Consider the following 26,047-nt stretch of genomic DNA (forward strand, 5'->3'; position numbering starts at 1 on the left):
CCAAAACGTGTCCACGTTTCCCCACTTTCTATTTTGTGTGATATCTCCCTCTCTTTCTCTCTCTCTTGTCTCCCCCCTTCCCATATCAACTCATCCCCCCACTCTCTCTCTCTCTCTCTCTCTCTCTCTCTCTCTCCCAAATCAAATTTTCCCTCTAAGGGAAGTGCTCACAAGTATTTGTACTCAATTGTTTTTATCTCTTTTTGGCTGGCCTACCCCGAATGGGTAGGCCTTAGTGGTCAAAAGAGAAAAATGCTTAAATTTATTTTTAAAATAAAAGTAGCCATTTTGTATTGGCTAATAGATTTTTTGATTCCATTAAAGCCCTAATTTTTTGCTTCTGTGCACAGGTGTATTGTGGCAGGTTTGATGAGTGAGTGGCTCGGGGGATTCGTGGCAAGAAGCAAGGATATGTCCGACTCACGCAGAGTAGGTCGATCTAAAATTGTGTGGGAAACTTGTGCTGCCATTCCTCGATCCCATGCCTGTTGCGTATCGCATCTCTGCGCAGAACCTTGTGATCTTCTATTTTCTGACAATCAGCAATGTAATCATTCACTGAATGGGATATTTGTGAATGGTAATATTGTCCGAGGTTCAGATTTCACTTGTTGGTCCTACGAAAGCAGGTCGAAGTTTGGAAATCGACTGCTCTTCAGTGGTAGGCTTCATCGTTTGAAAGGCTGCATTTCTCCAATCTTTGCAATGTGTTCAGGTATTTGACAGAAGTGAGCAGGAAAGGCATGGTAGAATCCAAGACAATCATGCAGGTGGACTTTCTCCATCTCGGTTGCTTGCTCAGCTCCATCGCAACCTTTGTCAGTTTCCTTGCATGCCCGTTTTGGAGGTATGACTGTTGTGACAGTGGTTGCAGAATCTTTTCTTTCATCATCGCTGAGTTTGTTGGGGTTCTATGTGGCCGTTCATGTATCTTTGGATTTGGGACCTTCTATATAAACGTTTGTGCTGGAGGACCTTGATCGCACTGTGTTTTGTACCAATTTTGTCAATCATTAGTTTGGGTGTTGTGTATTTGGGTTCACACTTTGTACTGATGATGGAGGGCCAGAAGAAGGTTGATGTGTGCGTGCAGTCGATGGACACTGATAGCACCACGTTTGGGAGAGGTTGCTGATTTTTAATTCCCTTCCCTTCCTTCAATTCATTTCTTGCGCTTCCTTTTTGTGTTCCTCATTTGTGGTACTTATGGCTTACTTGTGCTAGACTTGGAGAGGAAGTTTGGTGACTATGTGGAGGGAAAATCTTGTGATAGCAATTTGCAGTCCAGTGGTGAATCCTTATTCCTCGATTGTTGCTGTGTTTGTAGTTGAAGACCATAGATTGTTATTGTTTCTGCGTTACTTATACTGCTGATTGTATAGGTGTTTAACGCTGAGCATATACATCTGTAATGCGATTGCCAGTGTAGAAAAATTTGGATTCCTTTTACCTTGTATTTGTAGATTAATAGAGCAGCAGCAACCAATGCTCTATTGGAGGGCAATTGTCTTTTCTTTGCGTGATTTTTCCCCTCAAATCGGAGGCTTAGTACGTACTGTTGCATGTATAGTACATGCAGTGACTAACTATGCTATGAGAAGGCATCGTTTACATTAGCCTTTAGCCATATCAGCTAGTTCATTTGGTTATCCACTCGAAAGCTTTGAAAACTCATGTAGTAGACCCTTTTTACAAGATCTACATATAAGCTGTAGTTGTCATCTTCAAAAAATGAGAGGAATGTTATTCAAATGTATTGTTGGTTTACCCTCCAAGAGGTTCTTCTGTCACTTAGTACATGTACAGGAATAATGAGGTTTTCTTATAGCAAATGTGTGCTTATTTTGTATATGTGTTTCAAACTTCACGTTTCATTGTTGGCACTTTTTATGTTTTGATGTTCAAGTTCAGTTTTGTAATGGTTATTCATTAGAAAGACATTCTCCTAATTCAAGATTGAGCTTTGAGCATATCATTTTGACAGTTTTATTGAATTTGTACTTCAATATTTTGAGTGCATTGGCCACAATATCTTCTTTGAAGGTGAGTTGCTAACTTCAATTGGAAGTTGTAGAAATGTACTTTTTTGCTTACTAGCATTTTGAACACACTCTTTGCTTGCAAACTTTCAACGTGCCAACCTTTCATAGACTTGCCATGCCCGATGTGATCAGATGAAATGACATGTTTTGCCTTTTGAAATTCATGAAATGATGATTAGTGTGCACCCATGCCATGCCCATAATATCTCCTTCTAAGATCACTTGAATTGGTAGTTGTATAATTGGTATTTTCAAATGACTAGCATTTTTAGCAAATTGGCAGTAGAATCCTCTTGCAAATTTCCATGTTGCTAATGTCTTACGTAGCTCTCATGCACAATGTGATTGCAACAGGATGAGATGTTTGGCCTTCCAAATCCAGGAAATCATGATTAGTGTCCAACCACTCAATGTTCTACCACCATATTTTGCACCACATTTCACCATTATCTCACCACACAACAAATGTAGAAGAGAATGCAACTTATAGAACTGTGTAGTAATGCAGTTGTAGTTAAAATACCATATGCATACATGGTTCAATTTGTCTTCACTTGGTAAATCCCCAATATTATTCTTATGAGCTCGCTCACATTCTAATGTGGGTTCCTTGCATGGGTTCTCACTAGGTTATAGTATTTGTAAGGTACATTGCCTTCAATGTTTGATCGTATTTAGTTGACGTTGTTCTTGAGTCTATTTTCCGTGCTTTGTGAGTGGGCTATGAGTTGTGATGATTTATTTGCCTTGCTCTTATAATCGTCCAGGCATTGTGTCTTCTATTCTCTGCGTGCACTCCTTCTAGGAAAGGTGAGAGGAAACTACAGCAACTTGTCGTTAGAATGCAATCGCTTGCCAAATATTTTTTCTTTCATTTCAGATGTACCTTTTATGCATCTTCTCTGTGTTCTGAAACTCTATTTGAAATACATTTTCTCCATAGTGTTTCTTGAAGGCCACCCTACTCTATAGCAACAGTGTGCTATAATTAATTTGCTATGTAGCGATGCTGTCCTTTTTTAATTACTGATTACAGTAGAGTTGTGTAGACAAGGAACTGATTCTGCATTCATCGTAGACCATAGTTTCTGAATTTGTCATCATAGACAAGGATACAGTACTCTTTCATGGTATTTTGTTGAAGAGACCCCAGCATATCTTGAGAAACTAGTGGAGAAGGATTCCTTGAAGGGAAAAGCGCATATCAATGTCATAGACATTTATTGCGATGAGGGGAACAGTGTCTTCAAGGGTAATTCTATTGAATTGTCTTCAAGGGTAATTCTACTGAATTGTCTCCAAAAGGGTAGTAGTGTCTTCAAGGGTAATTGTACTGAATTGTCTCCAAAAGTTGTGTGTTGTTCCTTCTCGCTTCAATGGTGTTACATTTCGAACATGGTTTGCTTTTTTTTGACAGGGCAGCAATCAAACTTTCCCACGAACAATATGGAGGGTATGTTGCAAATTGATATTTTCTTTTGAACACTTTTCCATATGCAGTGGTTAGTGTCTATGGGTGCAGTATGAGTGCCTTTGTGGTTTTAGTTTCAATAAAGTGGTATGGAGTTTTGTATGTCCCTTATTGAGGTTTTTTAAAGAAATTAAGTGAACGTTGTTGCGTGGTCCTTTTTCGTTGTGTCTTCCATGTTTCTACATCATTCTCGAAGCTATATAAGCTATGTCTGCTCTGGATTTTATGTATTCTATGAATTGTTCGTCAAGCACCTCTGTAATTGTTTATATCAGTTTTTGTGCGCTATTTACTGTGATGAGACTACTCAGCATTCACACCAATGTTTCTAGAGCAGAGGACACAGCTTCTTCGAAGGCACCTACACGGTCATGACATCATACACGAAGGATTTGAAGATTGGGGGCATGTTAGGATAAAGAAAGCTAGCGCAGCGAAGTCTTTATGGAAAGCATTCCTTGTTGTAGCCAGACAAGCATATGCAGAAGGTGAGGACATGTAAACTTTGACCATTTATGTTTGGTGTATGAAAGGTGTTGATTGCTCGAGGAAAAAGTAGTGACTTTGGCGTGCGTTTGTCTTCTTCTTTGCAGGTTATTTTTACAGAAAGCGTAGGCTATGTGCTTATTGTTGCAAGTATAGTATGTGCACTGACAAATTGGTGGTAGCGTGTCTAAAGAGGAGCTCTTTTTTGTTAGCTTTAAATGCATTGAGAAAATTCCCTTTGTAATCAATTGTGGATCCAATAATTGATGTAGTTCTTATTTCCATAGTAACTGTACATGAGGAGCTCCTGTTAACGTGCTGTAAATTGAATGTTCTCTTAATTTTGCAGACCTTTTGTTGTCTCTGCTTGTTGTTCCCCTCATTTCTACTCCTCGAAGATTTGTTTCATTGTTTATAGCAATAGAATTTTCTATTTCCAAGAAGTGCAAACTGCTTCAACATGGGCTATAGTTGGCTTCATTGTTTATGGCATGACCAATGCCTTTTCTTGAGAACTTCAAGCACCTTTAGCATAGGCTATAGTATTAACACTACTTCTCGCTCCCATTATTGACTTGCAAGGTGCAAAATATTTGTGCCTCTACATGCATTGGTTGCAGTTGAGGTTTAAACTCTTCCTGCAATAAAGGGCCATATGTTGTTGTCCCAATATTGCTTGATTTGACTTTGTTGATCTTCTGATGTGCATCTATGTGTACTTGCAGCCAGCAAGAATTCTGAAGAGAAGAAGGAAAGACCTGATGAAGTGAATTCCTGCAACGATCGTTTTCCTAGGTCCATCCATCATCGTCCTCTACGAGTGCCAGACTGCAATGCAAGAGCATTGGTTGCTTCTGCATCCAACTTTGTGTGAGGTGGGAACTCATTTCCTGTCCTGTGATGAATAGCGGAGCTGTTGGAGTTTATACGCTTTCTCTTTGTGTTCGAAGGGAGGTTGTTGGTCAAGTATGGGATTTTTAAGGCTAGGGATCCATCACGGGTTGAGGGTGCGACCATCAGAGGAGCAGTTTTTCTACGCTTGCGATATTCCCTTCAATGTTGCAAGGACTACTGCCTACAACAACTTTTATCATGCACTTGTAGTTGCTGGTAGAGCAGGAGCATCATCCCTTACACCTGCTAGTTCTGAGACTCTCCGCACCACACGTTTGAAGCAACAGGTGGGATTAATCAAGAAAGACATGGAGGGACTCAAGGAAGCTTGGAGTCGGTATAGATGCACCATAGTCTCCGATGGATGGAGTGACACGAAGAGGAGACACATGATTAATATCTTGGTCACTAGTTGTGTGGGAAGCATATTCTTGAGGGTGGTTGATGCCTCACATGCCGGCCTTCACATCACCGGAGAGTGGATATGGGGTCATATTGAGGCAGTCATCAAGGAGGTTGGTGAGGACAATGTGGTGCAAGTCATCACCGATAATGGCTCCAACTGCAAGAGAATGGGAAGTCTTCTTGAGGAGAAGTATCCCAAGATAGTATGGACACCTTGTGCCTCACACTCTCTTTATTTGATGATGGAGGATATTGGAAAGCTGCCTTGGGTGTCTAGTGTGGTCGAAAAAGCAATGCAGCTAGTGACCTATATCACTCGTAAGCCACATGCATTGGCCCTATTCAGAAGGGAGTGTAAGTGGAACCTTATGAGACTCTCAAAGACACGCTTTGGCTACATCTTCTTGGTTCTTAGCAGGTATGATTCATGAATCATGATTCAATTTTCATCATTCAAAGATCAATTCCTCAAATTATTCATTGTTTAAATTTATTTAAACTTTATCATTTGTAGGCTGGTTAAGACCAAAGAGAGCCTTCGTCGCATGATGATCAGTTTAGATTGATTGAATTGGAGTGACTCGAGATTGCCTGCTGGACAGAATGTCGAGGGGATTGTCTTTGACAATCAGTTTTGGCAGGAAGCCCTTTGCATTCAGATGTCCATAGAGTCCTTGTACTTCGTGCTTCGACTCTTTGACCATGAGGGTTGTACTATGGGCTTGCTATACGAGTTCATGCTGAAGCTTCGAAAAGCAACGGAGGATTGTCCTATTGAGATCCTCAACCAGAGCAGGTACATATAAGTTGAAACTTGTAAGTTTAATACTCAGTTCTCCTAGCTCTAGCCTCTAACTTGATTCGTTTTGGTAAATTTTCAGAAAGGATGACATATTAGGAATTTGGAGGAAGAGATGGGATTGGTTTCATAGGCCAATCCACATTGTTGCACATATGCTCCATCGCTTGTGAAAGGAGCCTGCTAAATAGAATGATCGGGTGCTTGTGAACGGATGGACCCAATACTTGGAGAAAGTATGCGACTCATCGGTCCAGAATAGGTGAGGTAGCATGGCGTACAAGTTTGCAGCCTGCTCACTACTAACTTCTAAGTGCTTTTAACTTTGTATCTTCATTTATGATTTATTTATATTGTCTTCTTCTGTATTGCAAATTGCAATAGCATTGAAGAGGATGTAGTGGAGTTCCGCAATGACAAGGGTCATTTCTCCCGTGCAATTGTCAAGGAAAGAGACAACAGGCTGTTGGCTCTTACTTGGTGGGAGAAATTTGGGATTATGAATTTCTCATTACAGAACTTAGCTCTCCGCATCCTTTCGCAAGATTGCACATCAGGTCCAGCTGAGAGGATATGGAGCATATGTGTAGACATACACACCAGGAAGAGAAACAAGTAAGTTCTAACTTCTTATAGTTCTTATTTATAGGCTATATACTATAGCGTTAAGCTTGTAACATTTTGAAAAACAATTCTTAAGTCGTGAGAATTGACTTCTTTATGCTTTGTAAACTATGTCAGGTTGAGCGTGGGGCAGCTCAATAGGTTGGTATATGTCAATGCCAACCTATGTCTACTTGAGAAGTACAGGTCTGCAGATGATACTGGTAGCATCGAGTGGAAGCCCAAGTAAGTCAATCCTGACAAGATCAAGCTAAAACATGTCGACATGTCCATCATCCAGCACAGTCGAGAGAATGACGATGCTTACGAGTTCTTGCGACAGGATATGCTTCGATTCCGACGTCAGGCACGTTCGATGGCTCGAGCTCGTGCACCACGAGTACGTGTTGCTACTGTTGCAGAGGATACAAGATTCGTGGTTATTAACGTCGAGCACGAGCCTCACGAGAGGGATCACATGTATCTGTTCTTGCATCGTTACCCCGAGGACGTCGAGGCAGAGATGAGCTAGAGGAGGAGGCGGCGGCATTGGTAGACAGTGCGGACTCAGAGGACTCAGATCAGTTGCAAGCCCCTACTTGGTTCGAGGGTGGCACTTCTTCTTCCTCCTCAGAGGATGTAGATCCATCTGTTGATTCCAGTGCTGATGATGACAGTGATGAGGTAGCAGATCTTGGAGAGGGCAGCGGTCCCTAGCTCTAAAGTGTAGTGTGTACACTGCAGTTGTTAGCAGCTGGCTTGCAGGCGACGGGCTTTGATTATGTATACAGTTTAGAACATATACAGTAATACAGAATACATTTTGTTATATTTTGAATCTTGAATCTTGAATCTTGAATCTTGAAATTTGATTCTGAAATTTGAATTATAAAGTTAAAAGTTTATTGTTTGAACTATGGGCCATGGCATATGCTAGCAGCCATATGCACTTGCAACTAATTAGTTAATAGTAATTTGTAAACTAGAAGATCTATGTCTTTGTAAACCTCAATCTATAGGCTGCGTGATGCATCTTTTTACTCTTTTAATTGTGTAATATGTGTGTGCATTGTGTGCACAATATGGATATCTGAGAGCTCTTTTGAGAGAGAGAGAGAGAGAGAGAATCTGAAGACAATTATTTATGAAGTATATATAAATTCTATAAAATATAGTATTTTTACGCATTTCTAGACGAAACGCCTGTAAAAATCTAGAAACGTTTCTAGAAATGCTTCTTATGACACTGCTCGTAACTCACTCACGCTTAATCCAGGAGTACCATGAAGAGGGCATTGTGATGTACACTCTCAAAAACTTCTCTTACATGCGTGGCAAGAATTGTCAGTGTCACAAGAAATGTTTCTAGAAATGCGTTTCTAGATTTTTACAGGCGTTTCGTCTAGAAACGCCTAAAAATACTATATTTTATAGAAGTTATATATACTTCATAAATAATTGTCTTCAGATTCTCTCTCTTTCTCTCTCTCTCTCTCAAAAGAGCTCTCAGATATCCATATTGTGCACACAATGCACACACATATTACACAGTTGAAAGAGTAAAAAGATGCGTCACGCAGCCTACAGATTGAGGTTTACAAAGACAGAGATCTTCCAGTTTACAAATTACTATTAACTAATTAGTTACAAGTGCATATGGCTGCTAGCATGTGCCATGGCCCATAGTTCAAACAATAAACTTTTAACTTTATAATTCAAATTTTAAAATCAAATTTCAAGATTCAAGATTCAAGATTCAAAATATAACAAAATGTATTATGTATTACTGTTTACATCATACATGTAACATGCCATAATGATATACTGGTAACTGTATGGTGTAAACTGTATACATAATCAAAGCCCGTCGCCTGCAAGCCAGCTGCTAACAACTGCAGTGTACACAGTACACTCTAGAGTCTAGTCTCGACTCTCTAGAGCTAGGGACCGTTGCCCTCTCTAAGATCTGCTGCCTCATCACTGTCATCATCAGCACTGGAATCAGCAGATGGATCTACATCCTCTGTGAAGAAAGAGGAAGTGCCACCCTCGAACCAAGTAGGGGCTTGCAACTGATTTGAGTCCTTTGAGTCCGCACTGTCTACCAATGCCTCCTCCTCCTCTGGCTCATCTCTGCCTCGACGTCCTCGGGATGACGATAAAAGAACAGATACCTGTGATCCCTCTCGTGAGACTCGTGCTCGACGTTGATAACCACGAGTCTGGGGTGTCCCTGTATCCTCTGCAATAGTAGCAGCACGTACTCGTGGTCCACGAGCTCGAGCCATCGAACGTGTTTGACGTCGGAATCGAAGCATATCCTGTCGTAGGAACTCGTAAGCATCGTCATTCTCTCGACTGTGCTGGATGATGGACATGTCGACATGTTTTAGCTTGATCTTGTCAGGATTGACTTGCTTGGGCTTCCACTCGATGCTACCGGTATCATCTGCAGACCTGTACTTCTCAAGTAGACGTAGGTTGGCATTGACATATACCAACCTATTGAGTTGCTCTACGCTCAACCTGACATAGTTTACAAAGCATAAAGAAGTCAATTCTCACGACTTAAGAATTGTTTTTCAAAATGTTACAAGCTTGACGCTATACTATATAGCCTATAAATAAGAACTATAAGAAGTTAGAACGAAATTGTTTCTCTTCCTGGTGTGTATGTCTACACATATGCTCCATATCCTCTCAGCTGGACCTGATGTGCAATCTTGCGAAAGGATGCGGAGAGCTAAGTTCTGTAATGAGGGATTCATAATCCCAAATTTCTCCCACCAAGTAAGAGCCAACAGCCTGTTGTCTCTTTCCTTGGCAATTGCACGGGAGAAATGACCCATGTCATTGCGGAACTCCACTACGTCCTCTTCAATGCTATTGCAATTTGCAATACAGAAGAAGACAATATAAATAAATCATAAATGAAGATACAAAGTTAAAAGCACTTAGAAGTTAGTAGTGAGCAGGCTGCAAACTTGTACGCCATGCTACCTCACCTATTCTGGACCGATGAGTCGCATACTTTCTCCAAGTATTAGGTCCATCCGTTCACAAGCACCCGATCATTCCATTTAACAGGCTCCTTTCACAAGGGATGGAGCATATGTGCAACAGTGTGGATTGGCCTATGAAACCAATCCCATCTCTTCCTCCAAATTCCTAATATGTCATCCTTTCTGAAAATTTACCAAAACGAATCAAGTTAGAGGCTAGAGCTAGGAGAATTGAGTATTAAACTTACAAGTTTCAACTTATATGTACCTGCTTTGGTTGAGGATCTCAATAGGACAATCCTCCGTTGCTTTTCGAAGCTTCAGCATGAACTCGTATAGCAAGCCCATAGTACAACCCTCATGGTCAAAGAGTCGAAGCACGAAGTACAAGGGCTCTATGGACATTTGAATTCAAAGGGCTTCTTGACAAAACCGATTGTCAAAGACAATCCCCTCGACATTCTGTCCAGTAGGCAATCTCGAGTCACTCCAATCCAGCCAATCTAAATTGGTCATCATGCGACGAAGGCTCTCTTTGGTCTTAACGAGCCTACAAATGATAAAGTTTAAACAAATTTAAACAATGAATAATTAGAGGAATTGATCTTTGAATGATGAAAATTGAATCATGATTCATGAATCATACCTGCTAAGAACCAGGAAGATGTAGCCAAAGCGTGTCTTTGAGGGTCTCATAAGGTCCCACTTACACTCCCTTCTGAATAGGGCAAATGCATGTGGCTTACGAGTGATATAAGTTACTAGCTACATTGCTTTTTCGACCACACTAGACACCCAAGGCAGCTTTCCAATATCCTCCATCATCAAATCAAGAGAGTGTGAGGCACAAGGTGTCCATACTATCTTGGGATACTTCTCCTCAAGAAGACTTCCCATTCTCTTGCAGTTGGAGCCATTATCGGTGATGACTTGCACCACATTGTCTTCACCAACCTCCTTGATGGCTGCCTCAATATGATCCCATATCCACTCTCCGGTGATGTGAAGGCCGGCATGTGAGGCATCAACCATCCTCAAGAATATGTTTCCCACACAACTAGTGACCAAGATATTAATCATGTGTCTCCTCTTCGTGTCACTCCATCCATCGGAGACTATGGTGCATCCATACCGACTCCAAGCTTCCTTGAGTCCCTCCATGTCTTTCTTGATTAATCCCACCTGCTTCTTCAAACGTGTGGTGCGGAGAGTCTCAGAACTAGCAGGTGTAAGGGATGATGCTCCTGCTCTACCAGGAGCTACAAGTGCATGATAAAACTTTTCCACTCGGTCCACCGGCACGTCTTGAGGCCATGGTAGGAGTAGATTGTAGAGGGTAGACCGTAGAGTGTAGAATCTAGACTCTAGAGTAGAGGGTAGAGTAGAGGGTAGAGGCTAGTGGAGAGTAGAGGGTAGGGTAGGGTAGACCGTAGAGGAAAGTAGAGGGTAGACCGTAGAGACTAGAGTAGAGGGTAGAGTAGAGTAGAGAGTAGAGGAGAGTAGAGGGTAGAGTAGAAGGTAGAGTAGAGGGTAGAGTAGATGGTAGGCACTAGGAGCAAGGCAAGCAATAGAGCAGCGCGGGAGAGGAGCGTAGAGGGTAGGGTAGGGTAGGGTAGGGTAGGGTAGAGTAGGGTAGAGTAGGGTAGGGTAGACCGTAGAGGAAAGTAGAGGGTAGACCGTAGAGACTAGAGTAGAGGGTAGAGTAGAGTAGAGAGTAGAGGAGAGTAGAGGGTAGAGTAGAAGGTAGAGTAGAGGGTAGAGTAGATGGTAGGCACTAGGAGCAAGGCAAGCAATAGAGCAGCGCGGGAGAGGAGCGAAAAAACGAAAATGGCGGCCAAATTCAGAAAGAAACCCATCGCGGCGGATTTTTGGATAGCCAAACGTTTCGCCCTAATTGCCCGTTTCGGACGTTTCTAAGAAACGTTTCGTGTAGAAACGTTTCTTCGTGTTTCGGTGCCCCGAAACGCGTTTTTTGGTGACTGGGAGCGTGACAACACATTCTTGCACTCGTTGACAAAGTGAATTTGTGGCACGATATTCCAAGAGTTAGGAAAGCCACTAATGGTGGCAAGGTTTGAGTGTCCGCACACAAAAAATGTTAGAATCAATGACTACTTATAGTAAGCTCGGGCTTCAAGAAGGGGCCCGTCGGAAATCATCAAGCTATCTGCATCTGCCTTGATTATCAGGAACGCAATGGTTTCAGCTACTAATGTGGATATTGTACCCCTTGCTGTGCAAACAAGCGATGATGCCCAAGGAACATAGCAAGCAATTGTGGTCTCGGGTAGCATTGTGATGACATCATCAAATGGTTCTCCCTTGACAACATTCGTAGTAGCATCTACATGCAAAGAGAAGTTCGATGTTCCGCCTTCCCGAACAACTTTCTTCATGATGGTCGCACCCTCAACCCGTGATGGATCCCTAGCCTTAAAAATTCCATACTTGACCAACAACCTCCCTTCGAACACAAAGAGAAAGCGTATAAACTCCAACAGCTCCGCTATTCATTGCAGGACAAGAAATGAGTTCCCACCTCACACAAAGTTGGATGCAGAAGCAACCAATGCTCTTGCATTGCAGTCTGGCATTCGTAGAGGACGATGATGGATGGACCTAAGAAAACGATCGTTGCAGGAATTCACTTCATCAGGTCTTTCCTTCTTCTCTTCAGAATTCTTGTTGGCTGCAAGTACACATAGATGCACATCAAAAGATCAACAAAGTCAAATCAAGCAATATTGGGACAACATAATATGGCCCTTTATTGCAGGAAGAGTTTAAACCTCAACTGCAACCAATGCATGTAGAGGCACAAATATTTTGCACCTTGCAAGTCAATAATGGGAGCGAGAAGTAGTGTTAATACTATAGCCTATGCTAAAGGTGCTTGAAGTTCTCAAGAAAAGGCATTGGTCATGCCATAAACAGTGAAGCCAACTATAGCCCATGTTGAAGCAGTTTGCACTTCTTGGAAATAGAAAATTCTATTGCTATAAACAATGAAACAAATCTTTGAGGAGTAGAAATGAGGGGAACAAGCAGAGACAACAAAAGGTCTGCAAAATTAAGAGAACATTCAATTTACAGCACGTAGAGGGTAGAGTAGGAGTAGGGTTAGGGTTAGAGTTAGGGTTGGGTCGGGTAGAGTGGGATAGGGGTAGGGTAGGGTAGGGTAGGGTAGAGTGGGGTAGGGTAGGGGGGGGGGTAGGGTAGGGTAGGGTAGGGTAGGGTAGGGTAGGGTAGGGTTAGGGTTAGGGTCGGGTCGGGTAGAGTGGGGTAGGGTAGGGGGGTAGGGTAGAGTGGGGTAGGGTAGGGGGGTAGGGTAGGGTAGAGTGGGGTGGGGTAGGGTAGGGTAGGGGTAGGGTAGAGTGGTAGAGTGGGGTAGGGTAGGGGTGGGGTAGGATAGGGTAGGGGTAGGGTAGGGTAGGGTAGGGTAGGGTAGGGTAGGGTAGAGTGGAGTAGGGTTAGGGTAGGGTAGGGGGTAGGGTAGGGTAGGGCAAGGTAGGGCAGAGGAGAGGAGAGGAGAGGAGAGGAGAGAAGAGGAGGGGAGGGGAGAGGAGAGAGTCTCTAGAGTAGAGGAGAGTAGAGGGTAGAGGAGAGGAGAGGAGAGGAGAGAGTCTCTAGAGAGTAGAGGAGAGGAGAGGAGAGAGTCTCTAGAGTCTCTAGAGAGTAGAGGAGAGTAGAGGGTAGAGTAGAAGGTAGAGTAGAGGTAGAGTAGAAGGTAGAGTAGATGGTAGGCACTAGGAGCAAGGCAAGCAATGGAGCGGCGCGGGAGAGGAGCGAAAAAACGAAAAAACAAAAACGGCGGCTAAATTCAGAAAGAAACCCGTCGCGGCGGATTTTTTGACAGCCAGACGTTTCGCCCTAATTACCCGTTTCTAGAAACGTTTCGTCTACAGAGAGGAGAGAGTCTCTAGAGTCTCTAGAGAGTAGATGAGAGGAGAGGAGAGGAGAGGAGAGAGTCTCTAGAGAGTAGAGGAGAGGAGAGGAGAGAGTCTCTAGTAGAGGGTAGAGTAGAAGGTAGAGTAGATGGTAGGCACTAGGAGCAAGGCAAGCAATGGAGCGGCGTGGGAGAGGAGCGAAAAAATGAAAACGGCGGCCAAATTCAACGGGAGAGGAGCGAAAAAACAAAAACGGCGGCCAAATTCAAAAAGAAACCCGTCGCAGCGGATTTTTTGACAGCCAGACGTTTCGCCCTAACTGCCCGTTTCAGACGTTTCTAAGAACCGTTTTGTCTAGAAACGTTTCTTCGCGTTTCGTTGCCCCGAAACACGTTTTTTGGTGACTGGGAGAGTGGCTCAGGTTTTTTTGACTTCACTATCCTGGTTGATATTCCAGAGGGTCAAAAGAGAGCTGAACTTCAAGAGGCATTCACGAGCCAAGGTTCAAGCTTGGGTTACAGGTGAAAGGTTTAGTATTTTCACCTTTAAACCTTGTATGTCGCATGCACTATCAAGTTGCACTGAAATGCTGCTTTGTTGGTGGTTGCAGGTGACGGGTGTGCACTTCACTCACCTGAATGCACAGCTCATTGATTACCAATGCGGTTCGTGTGGTGGGGTCCAAGTTAGTCATGAGCCCAGGCCATCCTTTCTGCTTCACTTGTGATTTTGTGCAGTGTATTCTGAAGATCCCTTGCCTCATGTGATGCATTGGACGTTACAGTTGAGATTCATGGGAACCATGTCGACGCGCTTCTCCGCATAGGCACTTCATTTCTCGAGCTTCATGCTAACAGTGTTCTCTCTTTTGCTCGACATCAAGCCCAGTGGCACCTTCACTATAAACAATGCTGGCTCAATCATAGCATTTGAGCCAAACGCATGAACCTGCCACCTACCATGATGGAGCGAGTTGCTTGAGCTCCTTATGGAATAATTTGTGCTCCAATAAGTGGTTTCGCAGCCACAAGGGTGTTGATTTTCTTTTTTTGTTGAGCTAAAGACTTTGGCTTCTACTATATGAACATAAGTTGTGTCCGTAGTGAGTTTTTTGAAATTCCCTGCATGGAATAAATAAATTCAGTGAGTTTTTTGAAATTCCCTGCATGGAATAAATAAATTCAGTTTCCCTCAATAGGATTCACTTGCCTCAAATGGTTTGTACTACTTTTAATTTCTATATTCACATGATTCTGAACTCGAACGCAGCATACTTCCACTTTATGTTTTCATTTTAATTTGTGTCCTGCAAAGCTTGAGGTGCAACATCCTTTAGTGTTCCCATCATAATAAAGTGCAGCCACACTATGGAAACCAATGCCACATTGTATGGGTGGAATACTTTAAATCAACAAAATCAATTTGTGGTGTAGCAAAAGTTGTCTGGTCTGCAAGCTTCAACCGGTTTGTCCTTCACATATTTTGTATCACACTTGCTGAATAGTGTATTTGCTGCATTTAGATTTTTAATACGTATCTATAAAATCTTATTGCATAGCAATTTTGTAATGTTCCAATTGTATTTGTTTGCCCACAGAAAGCGACAGTAGCAGTAGCCTACATTCCAGTAGCAAAATCACCTACAGTACCTTCTACACTAGCCCCTTTAGCAACCTCTTCTCCGACATGCATTTCGACACATGCCACCAAGTTTCATTCTTCTTCCACCTTCTGGTTCAACCTCTGTTCCAGCTTATCTTCAGTCTCGAATGAGCAAGTTTCAATGCTCCAATAAGTGGTTTCGCAGCCACAACCATTCTGCTTTTAATTTGTATACTTACATGATTTTGTCTATCTCTTTGTTGTTTCTTTATCTAGCAGCTACATCCAATTAAGGTATAACAAATGGTTCCAGTTGTATACTTACATGATTTTGTCTCTCTCTTTGTTGTTTCTTTATCTAGTAGCTACATCCAATTAAGGTATAACAAATGGTTCCAGTCTGTATAGTTCATGGGCTCTGACTTAGCCTCAACCTGATTGGTATCCTTACTTCTAAATGTGCAAGACTTTGGCTAGCTTAGCGAGCAAGGATGTATTGCAAAGAATAATTTGGAGAGTAGTTATGCTCCTGCTTGGATGGTGAGCTACCAATCCATAAGCCATGGGATGGATCGGTACAATTGGATATTTTTTCGATTAAAAAAGGAAGTTTATGTGAATGTGATCATGTGGGATATACAAATGTGCTTGGGTATTTGTTTATAGATTGCCATTTTAATAGTTTCTAACTTTGTTATTATGACAAAGTGTCCTTTTTGCATGCCAGCGAATTGACTTATTGCTACACTATCTGATGTTGCAGCCAAGTGACATGGACATGCAAAGTGTGGATTCTCGACCTTCTGATGTTATAAACTTGGCTGTGAGATGCAAGGTATGAGGAGTTGAACTCAAATAATTACTCTTTTTACTTTATATTTCTAGGCAATCCATCGACCCTTTTGTGTGAGTGTTTTGTATCTACCATAGTGTATGGGACAGACTGCTTTTTTGAATAGCAAATGTGTTTAAGCTCATCCCATGGTATCAGGTACCAATATGTGTAAACAAAGACATAGATTTCTCTGATGCTGTGAAACCTATTTATGTTGCTACTCAAAGGAAGACATGCATATCGAATGAGGCAAATTGCAATGGTAAGTATATCAGCCCTAGATAGATGGGTTTAATTTCTAGTCCCAGCTGATCTTCACTCTCCATTGAGCAAGTTCCAAAGCATTTCGTGACCCCCACATGGACTCCCAATTGATATGTCAGTCGAGCATGCTATTGAATTGAGTTTACCGTCTTCTTTTCCGAACCTACCTCTCTATAAGGAGAGACACATACAACTTCGCTAGTCGAACTACATTTGAAAAATTTGCCACTACCATGTTTCCTGTTACCTGCTACTTTTCTAGTTGTTAAGTGCAGTGTTTTTGGGGTGTAGCAGAAAATTGTCTTTGTCAAGCTGCCCATATTGGAGAAAATGGCACTGTGTTTTGAGGGAACTTAGAACATGTCCTCTTTATAAATCTGGTCATATGTTCTTTCATCATACATTCTTTCCATTGTACATGCACATTCAGAACTTAGACCGCATGGACTCATACGTGTGTGTAGAAGATAATTGCGCAGTAAACTTTAATATTAAAAGTGTATTTGCTTCCCCACAAAAATTGAAGCAGCAGTAGCCTTCATTCCAACAGCAAAAGTTCTACAGTACCTTCTACAGCAGCCCCTTGATCAACCTCTGCTGCTCCAGTGTACATTTTGACATATGCCACCAACTTGTGTTCCTCTTCCACCAACTACTTCAACCTCCCTTCCAGTTGTCCTTCACTCTCCGATGAGCAAGCTCCAATGTGTTTGGTGTTCTCCACATGGACTCCCACTTGACATGTTAGTCGAGCATGTTGTTGACTTAATTTTACCATCTTCTTTTCCCAAACTACCTCTCTACAAGAGAAGCCAGTACAACTTCGTTGGTCGAGATACATTTGAAAAAATTTCCACTTCCATGTTTCTTGTAACCATTCTACTTTTCTAGTTTCTGGGTCCTGTGTTTTTTGGGTGTATCACGAAATTTTGTGCTCTGTCAAGCTGTCCATATTGGAGGAAATTGTTCTGTGCTTTGAGGAAAATAAGGTGTCCTTTTCGTAAATTTGGTCATATCTTATCTTTCATCACACATTGTTTCCATTGTACTTGCACATTCAAAACTTAGACCACATGGACTTTGAAAACACACACTTGCACGAATATGACGTTTTTAAACTAAGTGAGTTTAAGAAGAACCACCCCTGCAATACAAATGTGCTTCTGTATCCGTTTTTTCTTTGCTGAGTTTTCACTCGATCGACTGTTCAAACTACTTTACGCGAGCGTTTGCAATGAGCACAATCGAGCATCTCCATGGTATAAGTTGTCAGTAGATTATCATAGCGATAAACCGTTGCCTGTAGGAAATGTTCAATTGCTTGAAAGTGGAGTTAAGTCAAAGTTGTTGTTATTCCATATTCTTAAAATTTTCTCAACATTTGATGTTTCCTTCAAGGTAATTACGATGGGAAAGCATTATCCACACTGTTTCTAATAAATAAATACAGACGTGCTAAATGCTATGACACCTCGATTAGACTTGTATTGAGACGGTAATTGTTCCTCTAGCACAAAACTAGGTCTCAAGTCTACACCACATGGACAAATGCTGATGAGGGAGATCTTTGTCGCCTAGTTACAAGTCACACCTCCTTGCCCGCTACACAAGTAGCGCTACTATACCACAATCAATTTCAGCACGAGCGATACTTCATGAAGGCTAAAAAAGTGTATAGAATTCGCAAATCCCTTATAGTAGCCAACAACCGCGCATCTTTTAACGACAACAATTCAAACAATGCACCACCAGTATCAAAACCTTCGTCGTATCTAAGCCAGTCAAGGAAGTACGTGAGAGGAAGACGCAACTGTTGGTTTGAAGACGAGTACAAAAAGCCAATTCGTGACACGGCAATTGCTAAGAGTGAATGACAGTTTCGCTTTCTTGGTGGAGCAAGATTCATTGTTTAACCAATACAACAACTTCGAAAGAAAATGTTGTACACTATGTGTAACACAACTAAAACGTAATAAGATGTCCCTTTTTTGTCAATCACGGATGCAATACAAAAAAACTTACATGAGGTGAAGAAAGCGCTGTAGGTTCGGATTCCCCATACCCCCACTATGCAAAACAATGATCATCCTGCCACCATTGGAACCTGATCTAATAATGACAACCTTAAAGGAAAAGACAAAACATTGAAAGGGCCTTGGTAGATACTTCCACTATGAGTTTAGATTGCCAGAGTTTCTTGGCTAAGGTAGGCTTGACAGAAAACGAGACATTTATTGCCTTTTGAGAGTGACGCAACCAACATTGATGTTGCAAAGACAATCAAAAGACTTGTACACAAACAACTATAACCCACGAATAACTAGACTGTGGAATGCAAACATTGACATACAGCTCGTTCTGAAGTCTCACAGTGCGACAGCGTGCTGCACCTCATACATAACAAAAGCAGACAAGGCAACTATACAAGCAATAAAGGAAGCAATGACAACGTGCCTAGAAACCAATGGGCCTGCATCAGAAAGAATATGCAAGGTGGGCAATGCTATCCTCAACACATAACATATTAGCGCACAACAAGCCGTTTACGTACCTCTATCTCTGCCACTGAAAAGCACCACTAGAAACTTTGCATACATTAACACAAGTGCTCCTGAAGACTGGACGCTATTGTTGAAAAGATGTTTCCAGTTAGAGCAAAAGGACCCATAAAGTACATACATTTTCTTTGCAGACTAGTAAAAAGGTACACTAATCATGTCGAAAGCATGCAACACCTTTGCCTGACAGACTACATAGCATACTACACTAACGGCAAGAAAGGTTTGCGCAAGAGGAAATGTCCTAAAATAATTCACTTCAACAATTACAATGTAGCTAAGGACCCTAAAAACTATTTCCGCGAACTATGCCTCCTATACTTACCATGACCACGTGCTCGATGATTCACATCCAACATGGCACGACAAGTACAAAGAAAACAAACAAGCAATAGAGCACAACAAAAAACAATACAACAAGTTGTTAACAGAGGAAACAAACAAAACTGGTAACGATGTCGTGGTTACATTTACATCAAGCGATTCTGAAACCACGAATGTTCATGAAGGCATGGAGCTAGCTTTTGAACTCGATTAACAATGTCAAAAATGAGAAAGTACATCGACTATGAAGTTCACGTACAAAACAATGCCAAACAAAGAATTTTATTGCAGGCTCAGACAATTGACACAACAACTAATACTCCTACTCGAGGATTTGATTCTCAAAAAATGAATTGAAAATAATGAGCAAATAATCTTGTTTCTCAATGGCAATGCAATGATAGGAAAGAAGTTCACATTGCTCCGTATTGTCCAAGCCCTCATGCGACATTACAGCACAAAGAAAGGTCAAATGACGTTGAACTTCCCAGAGTCCCTTTGGCATACATTGGAAGAGCAGCATTCCTCATAGGGGGTGCAACCATCCATTCTGCACTACACTTGCCTCTTCTAACATCGGCTTACACAAGCTTCTCATTTGACAAGTTGCAACAACTATCAGCACAGTACAAGCACGTGGAACTAGTAGTAGTTGACGAAGTTTCACTAATCGATCAAAACACGTTCATCGCAATGGACATGCGCATGCGCGAGATAAAACACAATCACCAGTAGCCCTTTGGAGGAGTGGATGTACTCTTATGTGGAGATCTATGCTAAGCAAGCCCTACAAAGGATGCATGGATCTTCTTAGATAATCCCACAAACACGATGTTACTGCCATCCGTTTGGAAAAACAATTTTAAATATTACGAGCTGACTGAGCCCATGAGGGGCAGACAAACTCCCTGGATTCAATGTCACATGTAGAGATGGAAGAAATGGAATTGCAACATATTACCAAAAAGAACACATGCTTTTGCACGTTGAAAAGCACAATGAAAATGGAATAGAGATGTTGACAACAATCCATGAATACAACAACAAAGACCCGAAAAACAAAGACAACAAGAGCAATCGCAGCCAAAATTTCAACACTTCCACAAAACAACACATACGTGCTCGGAGACTTCAATATGAACCTCAATATTCTTACGACAAGCACATCCACATTTAGAACATTCATGGAATCCAATCAACTGATACAAACGCCAACAACAATATATTAGATCACATTTGGACAAGCGCAAGCAAATTCATACCACAGACAGGAAAATATTACATTTAGTGGTGAGATCACTCCCTCACATACACTTCAATTCCTTAGAATTTAACAGAATCTAACAGGCTTTGGGCAGGCCATTTGAATAGAATTCATCTTCTTTAATTTTGTGTGGTTGCGTCAGATCCCTTTCATGATCTGACGCAACCTCAACAAAACTATGCAGCACTATGTGCGTGCAGATCTACACCCCGAGTGGTTGGCAGCTCATCTACGCAGGCAATCAACCGCTACCTCTCCGATGGCGTCCGGAGCAGTGGTGGAGGAATTCTCGGGTTCAGGTACTGCCGTATTCTTCAAATTTGTCGAAATTGAGAAACCTAGATGAATTTTTCCTGTACGTGGGTATTTAAGTGTTTAACCGTACGTCTGGCACGATCCAGGTCGGGTTAACGGCATGCTGGAGAAAAAGGCCAAAGCCTCCACTAGTCAGGCCCAATATCAGAGCTCGTTGCAGACGTATAGCAAGGTCGGCTTGAGCTCTAAAGTACAAGTGAATGGATTTAAAGCGCAGAAAAGTGGCTGGAAAACTTTCAGCTTAGAGGAGGCACTCACGTCAATGGAACAGATGCCCCAGATGCTTTCAGTTCAGAACCTTACATGCATCTTGCATAAGTGCAGAACATTAAGAAATCTAGCTTATACCAAGCGCTTGTATGCCTTCGTGTGCAAAAGTGGGCTGGACGATCATAGATTTTTTGGGAACTATCTCGTCCCAATGTTGGTCCAAGTTGGAAGCATGTTCGATGCTCAGCAGGTTTTTAACAAGTTGCTTAATCGTAATGTGTATTCTTGGACTTCTCTCATCTCGGGTTATATTGAATGTGGGGAATCGCAGCATGCCCTCAACCTTTACCAGAAAATGCAAGAGGATTCTGTAGATCCTGATAAGTATACCTTTGTGGCTGTTCTCAAGGCTTGTGCTAGGCTGAAAGATGCAGAAAGAGGCCGAGAGATACATGCTGAGATTGCCAGAAAGGGGCTGGAAAGAAGTCTTTTTGTTGGTAACACCTTGGTGGATATGTATGCCAAATGTGGCTTGCTTGCAGAAGCGCGTGAAGCATTTGATAAGCTGCCAGTAAGAGATGAGGTCTCATGGACTGCGCTAATGGCAGGATATACCGAGCATGGGCTTGGTGAGTTAGCACTAAACTGGCTTGAACAGATGCAACTGGATGGTCTCTTTCCAAATGCTGTCACATTTAGTTGCAGCTTGAAAGCTTGTGGCAGCATAGGAGCCATAGACAAGGGCCGAGACATACATGGTGAGATTGCCAGAAAGGGGCTGCAAAGAAATGTTTTTCTTGGCTGCACCTTGGTGGACATGTATGCCAAATGTGGTTCGCTTGTAGAAGCACGGGAAGTGTTTGACAAGCTGCCTGTTCGAAACGAGGTCTCATGGACTGCACTAATGGCGGGATATGCCGAGCATGGGTTTGGCGAGGATGTGCTGCTGTGTCTTGAACAGATGAAACTGGAGGGTCTAAGTCCAGATGCTTTCACATTTGTTTGTAGCTTGAAAGCTTGTGGGAGCATAGGCACTATAGACAAGGGCCGAGAATTACATGCCGAGATTGCCGCAAAGGAGCTGGAAAGGGATCTTCTTGTTGGCAGTACCTTGGTAGATATGTATGCCCAATGTGCCTCGCTTGTAGAAGCACAGGAGGCGTTTGACAAGCTGCCAGTTCGAGATGAGGTTTCATGGACTGCACTAATGGCAGGATATGCCCAGCTTGGTGAAAGTGAAATTGTTTTCGATATGTTTGAAAGAATGAGAGGAGAAGGGATAAAGCCAGATGGGGTCACATTCTGTATTGTTCTTGCTGTATGCAGTCACGCGGGACTGGTGGATAACGGCCAGAGGTACTTTGAGGCCATGAGCAAAGACTATGGCATCACTCCAAGTATTGAGCATCACATTGGAATGGTTGACGTCCTTGGCCGTGCAGGCCAGTTAGATGAGGCCATAGCGATGGTGAAGAAGATGCCTGTCCATCCTGATCTTGGGGTGTGGCATACAATGCTGGGTGCTTGTCGAAAGTGGGGTAATGTGGAGCTTGGAAGACTGGCCTTTGAACATGCAGTCAAATTGGATGGAAAGGATGCTGCAGCTTATGTTTTGATGTCCAACATCTATGCAGATGCTCACTTGCAGATGGAACAGGAGAAGGTTGATGCACTGAGAGTGAAAGAACAAGCATGGAAAAAGACAGGACATAGTTGCTGGACTGATGTTGGTGGTATTATGCATTTTTTTCTGGTCAGAGAGGCAAGACAATTTCAACGCAAGTATATATATGTAAATATAAAAGATATTCCCCTCAAAGTGAGGGAGGAAGGGTATGTCCCAGATTTGCATTGGGTGTTAGGAGACATATCTGCCGATGCAAAGAAAGATGGGTTATGTGGAAGCTGGCTGTTGCATGTGCCATAACCAGTACACCCAAGGGACACCCATACATGTTATTGAGAATCTCCTAGTTTGGAAGAGTGCCATGTGGCAATGGCATTGATATCAAAGAAGCAGAAAATATTCAACTGCTTCCACGTCCTTGTTGGGGACTATTGGTGACCCTAGTGTATCTACAAGAGGGAATGTTTTTGGAATTGTTGTGTACTAAAGTGATGGAGGTGTGTTTATTCGAAGGAGAATGGAAGTGAGCAGGACACAATTTGTTCAAAGGTGTGTTTATTAAAGGAGAACAAAAGTGAGCAGGACACAATTTGTGTTATAGAGAGTTGCCTTTACATGAAGGTGAGTTTGTTGCAAAAAAGGAGGTGGTGAATTTTGAATTTGCTAGAAATGAAGTGCCTTTACAAGGTGGTGAATTTTTTACCAAAAAGGGGGGGTGAATTTTGAGTCTGATTTTTTTTGGGTGATTTTTGTGCATGTGGTGCTTGCAATTTTTTTTAGTAGAGATTCTCCCATGACGTTCAATTTGGTTATGACTTTCATGACTGAGATAATGGAATTGTTGTGCACATCATCAAACTTGTAATACGATATGTGCAATGTATTGAGCCTATATAGAATATTTATTTAATGATAGAAATATGAACGTATGAGAGAAATTGGACATTTTAAAACATCTCCAAAGACATATCTCACTTCAAGAACGAATGAGAATCATAAATTAAAACACAAATTTCAAAACCATCTTAAATTTCGAAGGGAAGCAAAATATGTGTACAAAAGTTGATCAATTTAAAAATAAGATTTATTTGATATACTATTTGTTATAGATTATATACGTTTTGTAGCAATAGAATGCATATATTGTACATCACCAAAATTAACGTTACCATAACAAAAAACTTTATCCATATGTACTTGCACACTTTCTCTCTAGTTTTGACGAATAAGTGTTCAATACTATTGTGATCCATCTATTTTTTTGGTTGCACTAAATCATGAAACCCATATTTTCAAGGTTACCATGGCATCTTTAGCGTAGCAAGATTGGAGGCTGTGTTTTTTGGGGGTAAAGTTTGATGGATGTTTATCATACCATTGTATTGTTGATTTGTCAAGGTGTTTGAGCTATGTCATCATGGCCAATTGCCTACCTTTGGAAGAGGCATTTCCAAAACAAAAAAAGCCTATATAAAGAGTGATTTAATATTGTTTTGCACTTTAGCTCAACAAGGCAATTGATTACTCATAAAGTTATGTTAGATTAAAGAAAGATTTCAATGTTAATATCCCATGTACCAAAATGCATATGTTTAGTATTTACATGTATGCAATACTTAGGGTAGGAGAGACCATTCAATTTTATTTTGACTTGTTTAATTTTTAAAAACTTTGCACAATTTCTAGTAATCCCACTTTGATAAAAGAGAGAGGCATCAGTGTAATAAACTTTTTGGAGGCAAGGGTTTTTTCAAGCACATTTGCTCATTTGGTACCCATCCATGAGACTAGAAGGAGCATTGAATTGGATATGGGGGGGATTCATGTGCAATTTATGAATAAGAAGGGGATCCATTGTATGGATGTGACTAATGTGCATCCATCTGTTGTGGCTCATGTAGATCCATCTGTTGTTGCTTGTCCAAGAAAGAGTAGTCCTATCATCTATTGTTGCTCGTACAAGGCATGGCAAGCTTATGGAGTCCTAATATAACAAAATTGTTTTGGATGGCTATATATAGTATTTTAGCTCAGCATGGCTCTAGCTTAGGGGGGTTGTTCATAAACATGTAACGTAGCATGTTAGTGCATTGAGGGGTAATTTTTTAAATAGGGGGACTTACATGCTATTTACATACATGTGGTCATTTTTAAAATAGCAACTTAGTGTAGTTTATGGAGGGGTGTCTAAATTTTAAGATTGAAAAATGTATACATAAAGGAGAGGGTTAATCCATTACATGAGAAAATGTAAAAATGCAAGAACAAGAGTATTTTTAATACATGCTTGCTCTCACATGCTATATGGGTTTTATGAAGAGTGACCCCCCCCCCCCTCTCCTCCAATTAAAAAATTAACAATCATATCCTTGTTCTCATAAGTTGTAGGTCTACATCCCCATTGTGTAACTCAAAATACAGATCTTTTTGGACAAGGAGCAAAACCAGTCGATTTGGAAATTAAAGACGGACTTTTAACTCACCCGTATGAGCTTGAAAGTAGAGGGATCACTTTCCAAAATCCAATCATTGATGTATCTTCAGTCCTTTCAAAAAATTGGTAGTCTTTTATTAGTCAAAATTGGGAGTGTTAGGGATGTTTAGATGCCCAAGTAATGGACAGGTAGGAGTGATTGGTTGTAATTGTGGGTGGGTAGTATACACCAGCTATTTACTATCTCCCAAAGGGGCTAACTACTTCCATTCAATTCATTCTACACCCTTTGTATTTTCTTATCCAATTCATTTCTCAGAAAATCTCTTCTTCATCTAGATCTTTATCAGGTGCAATAGGATGTCTCTTGTGGTCCATCGTGTGGTGGCTAAACTGCCTCGTTTATTCTTTACAATCCTCTTTGGCCCATTTGGCTCCAAGGCACAATCCTAGCTCTACAGACTTGCCACTATCCATCAAATGGAATTGCCTACTAATGTATGGATGAAATATATAAAAGTTCACAAAAGAAAGTATAGAAAAGGTAGCTATGGATAGGTGGAAGTCAAGGAAAGATCACAGGGTGGAAAAGGAGTACCAATCGGGTCTAAGAGGAAAGCTGAACTTCAACTCCTCAAGATGGAGATAAACAAGGATAGGAAGGGGAAACCCTATAAACCATTATAAGAAATATTGCCATCTTCAAGATGCTAAGGTAAAACAAGACCCCGAAGTTGAAAGCCCATAAAGTAGTGTAGAAGCCACTCAAACAACATCAGGAACAAAGATAAATGGTCACAAGCTAGGGATCCTTTGAATCTAAGAGGTGAAGGGTTTGGAACTAGGGAGGTAGGAGCAAGTTGAAGGAACAAAGTTGAAGATGGAGCCATTCAATGGCATGCAAACCAGCCCAAGGATGCAAGATAGACGAAGACAACTAGGGAATGCAATAGAAATGAAGCAGTTCTAGAGAATGACAAGGCCACAGAGGGTGTAAGTCATCCCTAAAGTGATGAGTCAAGTGT

At 41.6% G+C, this 26,047-nt stretch overlaps 2 protein-coding genes across 8 annotated transcripts; both read left to right on the plus strand.

Moving 5' to 3' along the window:
• Positions 1 to 359: 359 nt before the first annotated feature.
• LOC147879660 (uncharacterized) lies at positions 360 to 17,119 on the plus strand. Of its 6 annotated transcripts, XR_015540664.1 has the most exons (6): positions 367 to 429; positions 716 to 847; positions 3,460 to 3,495; positions 3,851 to 4,001; positions 15,955 to 16,026; positions 16,183 to 17,119. XR_015540664.1 is itself a non-coding variant. In XM_087371843.1 (5 exons), the coding sequence occupies exons 1-5, from the start codon at positions 578 to 580 to the stop codon at positions 15,360 to 15,362; spliced, it is 498 nt and encodes a 165-aa protein (XP_087227969.1). In that variant the 5' UTR covers positions 360 to 577; the 3' UTR covers positions 15,363 to 15,509. The 6 variants fall into 6 exon arrangements, 5 of the variants coding, with proteins under 5 accessions (XP_087227969.1, XP_087227970.1, XP_087227971.1 ...); XM_087371843.1 differs by lacking the exons at positions 15,955 to 16,026; positions 16,183 to 17,119 and adding an exon at positions 15,187 to 15,509 and having other exon boundaries at positions 360 to 580; XM_087371844.1 differs by lacking the exons at positions 15,955 to 16,026; positions 16,183 to 17,119 and adding an exon at positions 15,187 to 15,509 and having other exon boundaries at positions 360 to 580; positions 3,465 to 3,495.
• A 3,317-nt stretch (positions 17,120 to 20,436) lies between these two features.
• Positions 20,437 to 23,167, plus strand: LOC147879661 (pentatricopeptide repeat-containing protein At2g34400-like). 2 transcript variants are annotated; one of them, XM_087371784.1, is made up of 3 exons: positions 20,437 to 20,462; positions 20,579 to 20,735; positions 20,838 to 23,167. In XM_087371784.1, exons 2-3 carry the CDS (start codon positions 20,615 to 20,617, stop codon positions 22,886 to 22,888), a joined length of 2,172 nt encoding a protein of 723 aa, XP_087227910.1. In that variant the 5' UTR covers positions 20,437 to 20,462; positions 20,579 to 20,614; the 3' UTR covers positions 22,889 to 23,167. The 2 variants fall into 2 exon arrangements, with proteins under 2 accessions (XP_087227910.1, XP_087227908.1); XM_087371782.1 differs by having other exon boundaries at positions 20,449 to 20,735.
• The last annotated feature ends 2,880 nt before the right edge of the window (positions 23,168 to 26,047 follow it).

This window comes from Dipteris shenzhenensis, chromosome 33 (assembly GCF_047967505.1).
Source record: "Dipteris shenzhenensis isolate YYH24624 ecotype China chromosome 33, Dip_SZ_1.0, whole genome shotgun sequence".
Classification (NCBI taxonomy): domain Eukaryota; kingdom Viridiplantae; phylum Streptophyta; class Polypodiopsida; order Gleicheniales; family Dipteridaceae; genus Dipteris; species Dipteris shenzhenensis.

What these genes read in the sequence shown, in the direction of transcription:
- LOC147879660 (XM_087371842.1), top strand. Translation starts at nt 370, where the DNA reads ATGAGTGAGTGGCTCGGGGGATTCGTGGCAAGAAGCAAGGATATGTCC. An exon ending in ATATGTCCGACTCACGCAGA is followed by an intron (nt 430 to 715) that starts GTAGGTCGATCT and finishes CAATGTGTTCAG; the next exon opens with GTATTTGACAGAAGTGAGCA. An exon ending in CAGACAAGCATATGCAGAAG is followed by an intron (nt 4,002 to 15,186) that starts GTGAGGACATGT and finishes GTTTGCCCACAG; the next exon opens with AAAGCGACAGTAGCAGTAGC.
- LOC147879661 (XM_087371784.1), top strand. Translation starts at nt 20,615, where the DNA reads ATGCAGCACTATGTGCGTGCAGATCTACACCCCGAGTGGTTGGCAGCT. An exon ending in GGAGGAATTCTCGGGTTCAG is followed by an intron (nt 20,736 to 20,837) that starts GTACTGCCGTAT and finishes GGCACGATCCAG; the next exon opens with GTCGGGTTAACGGCATGCTG.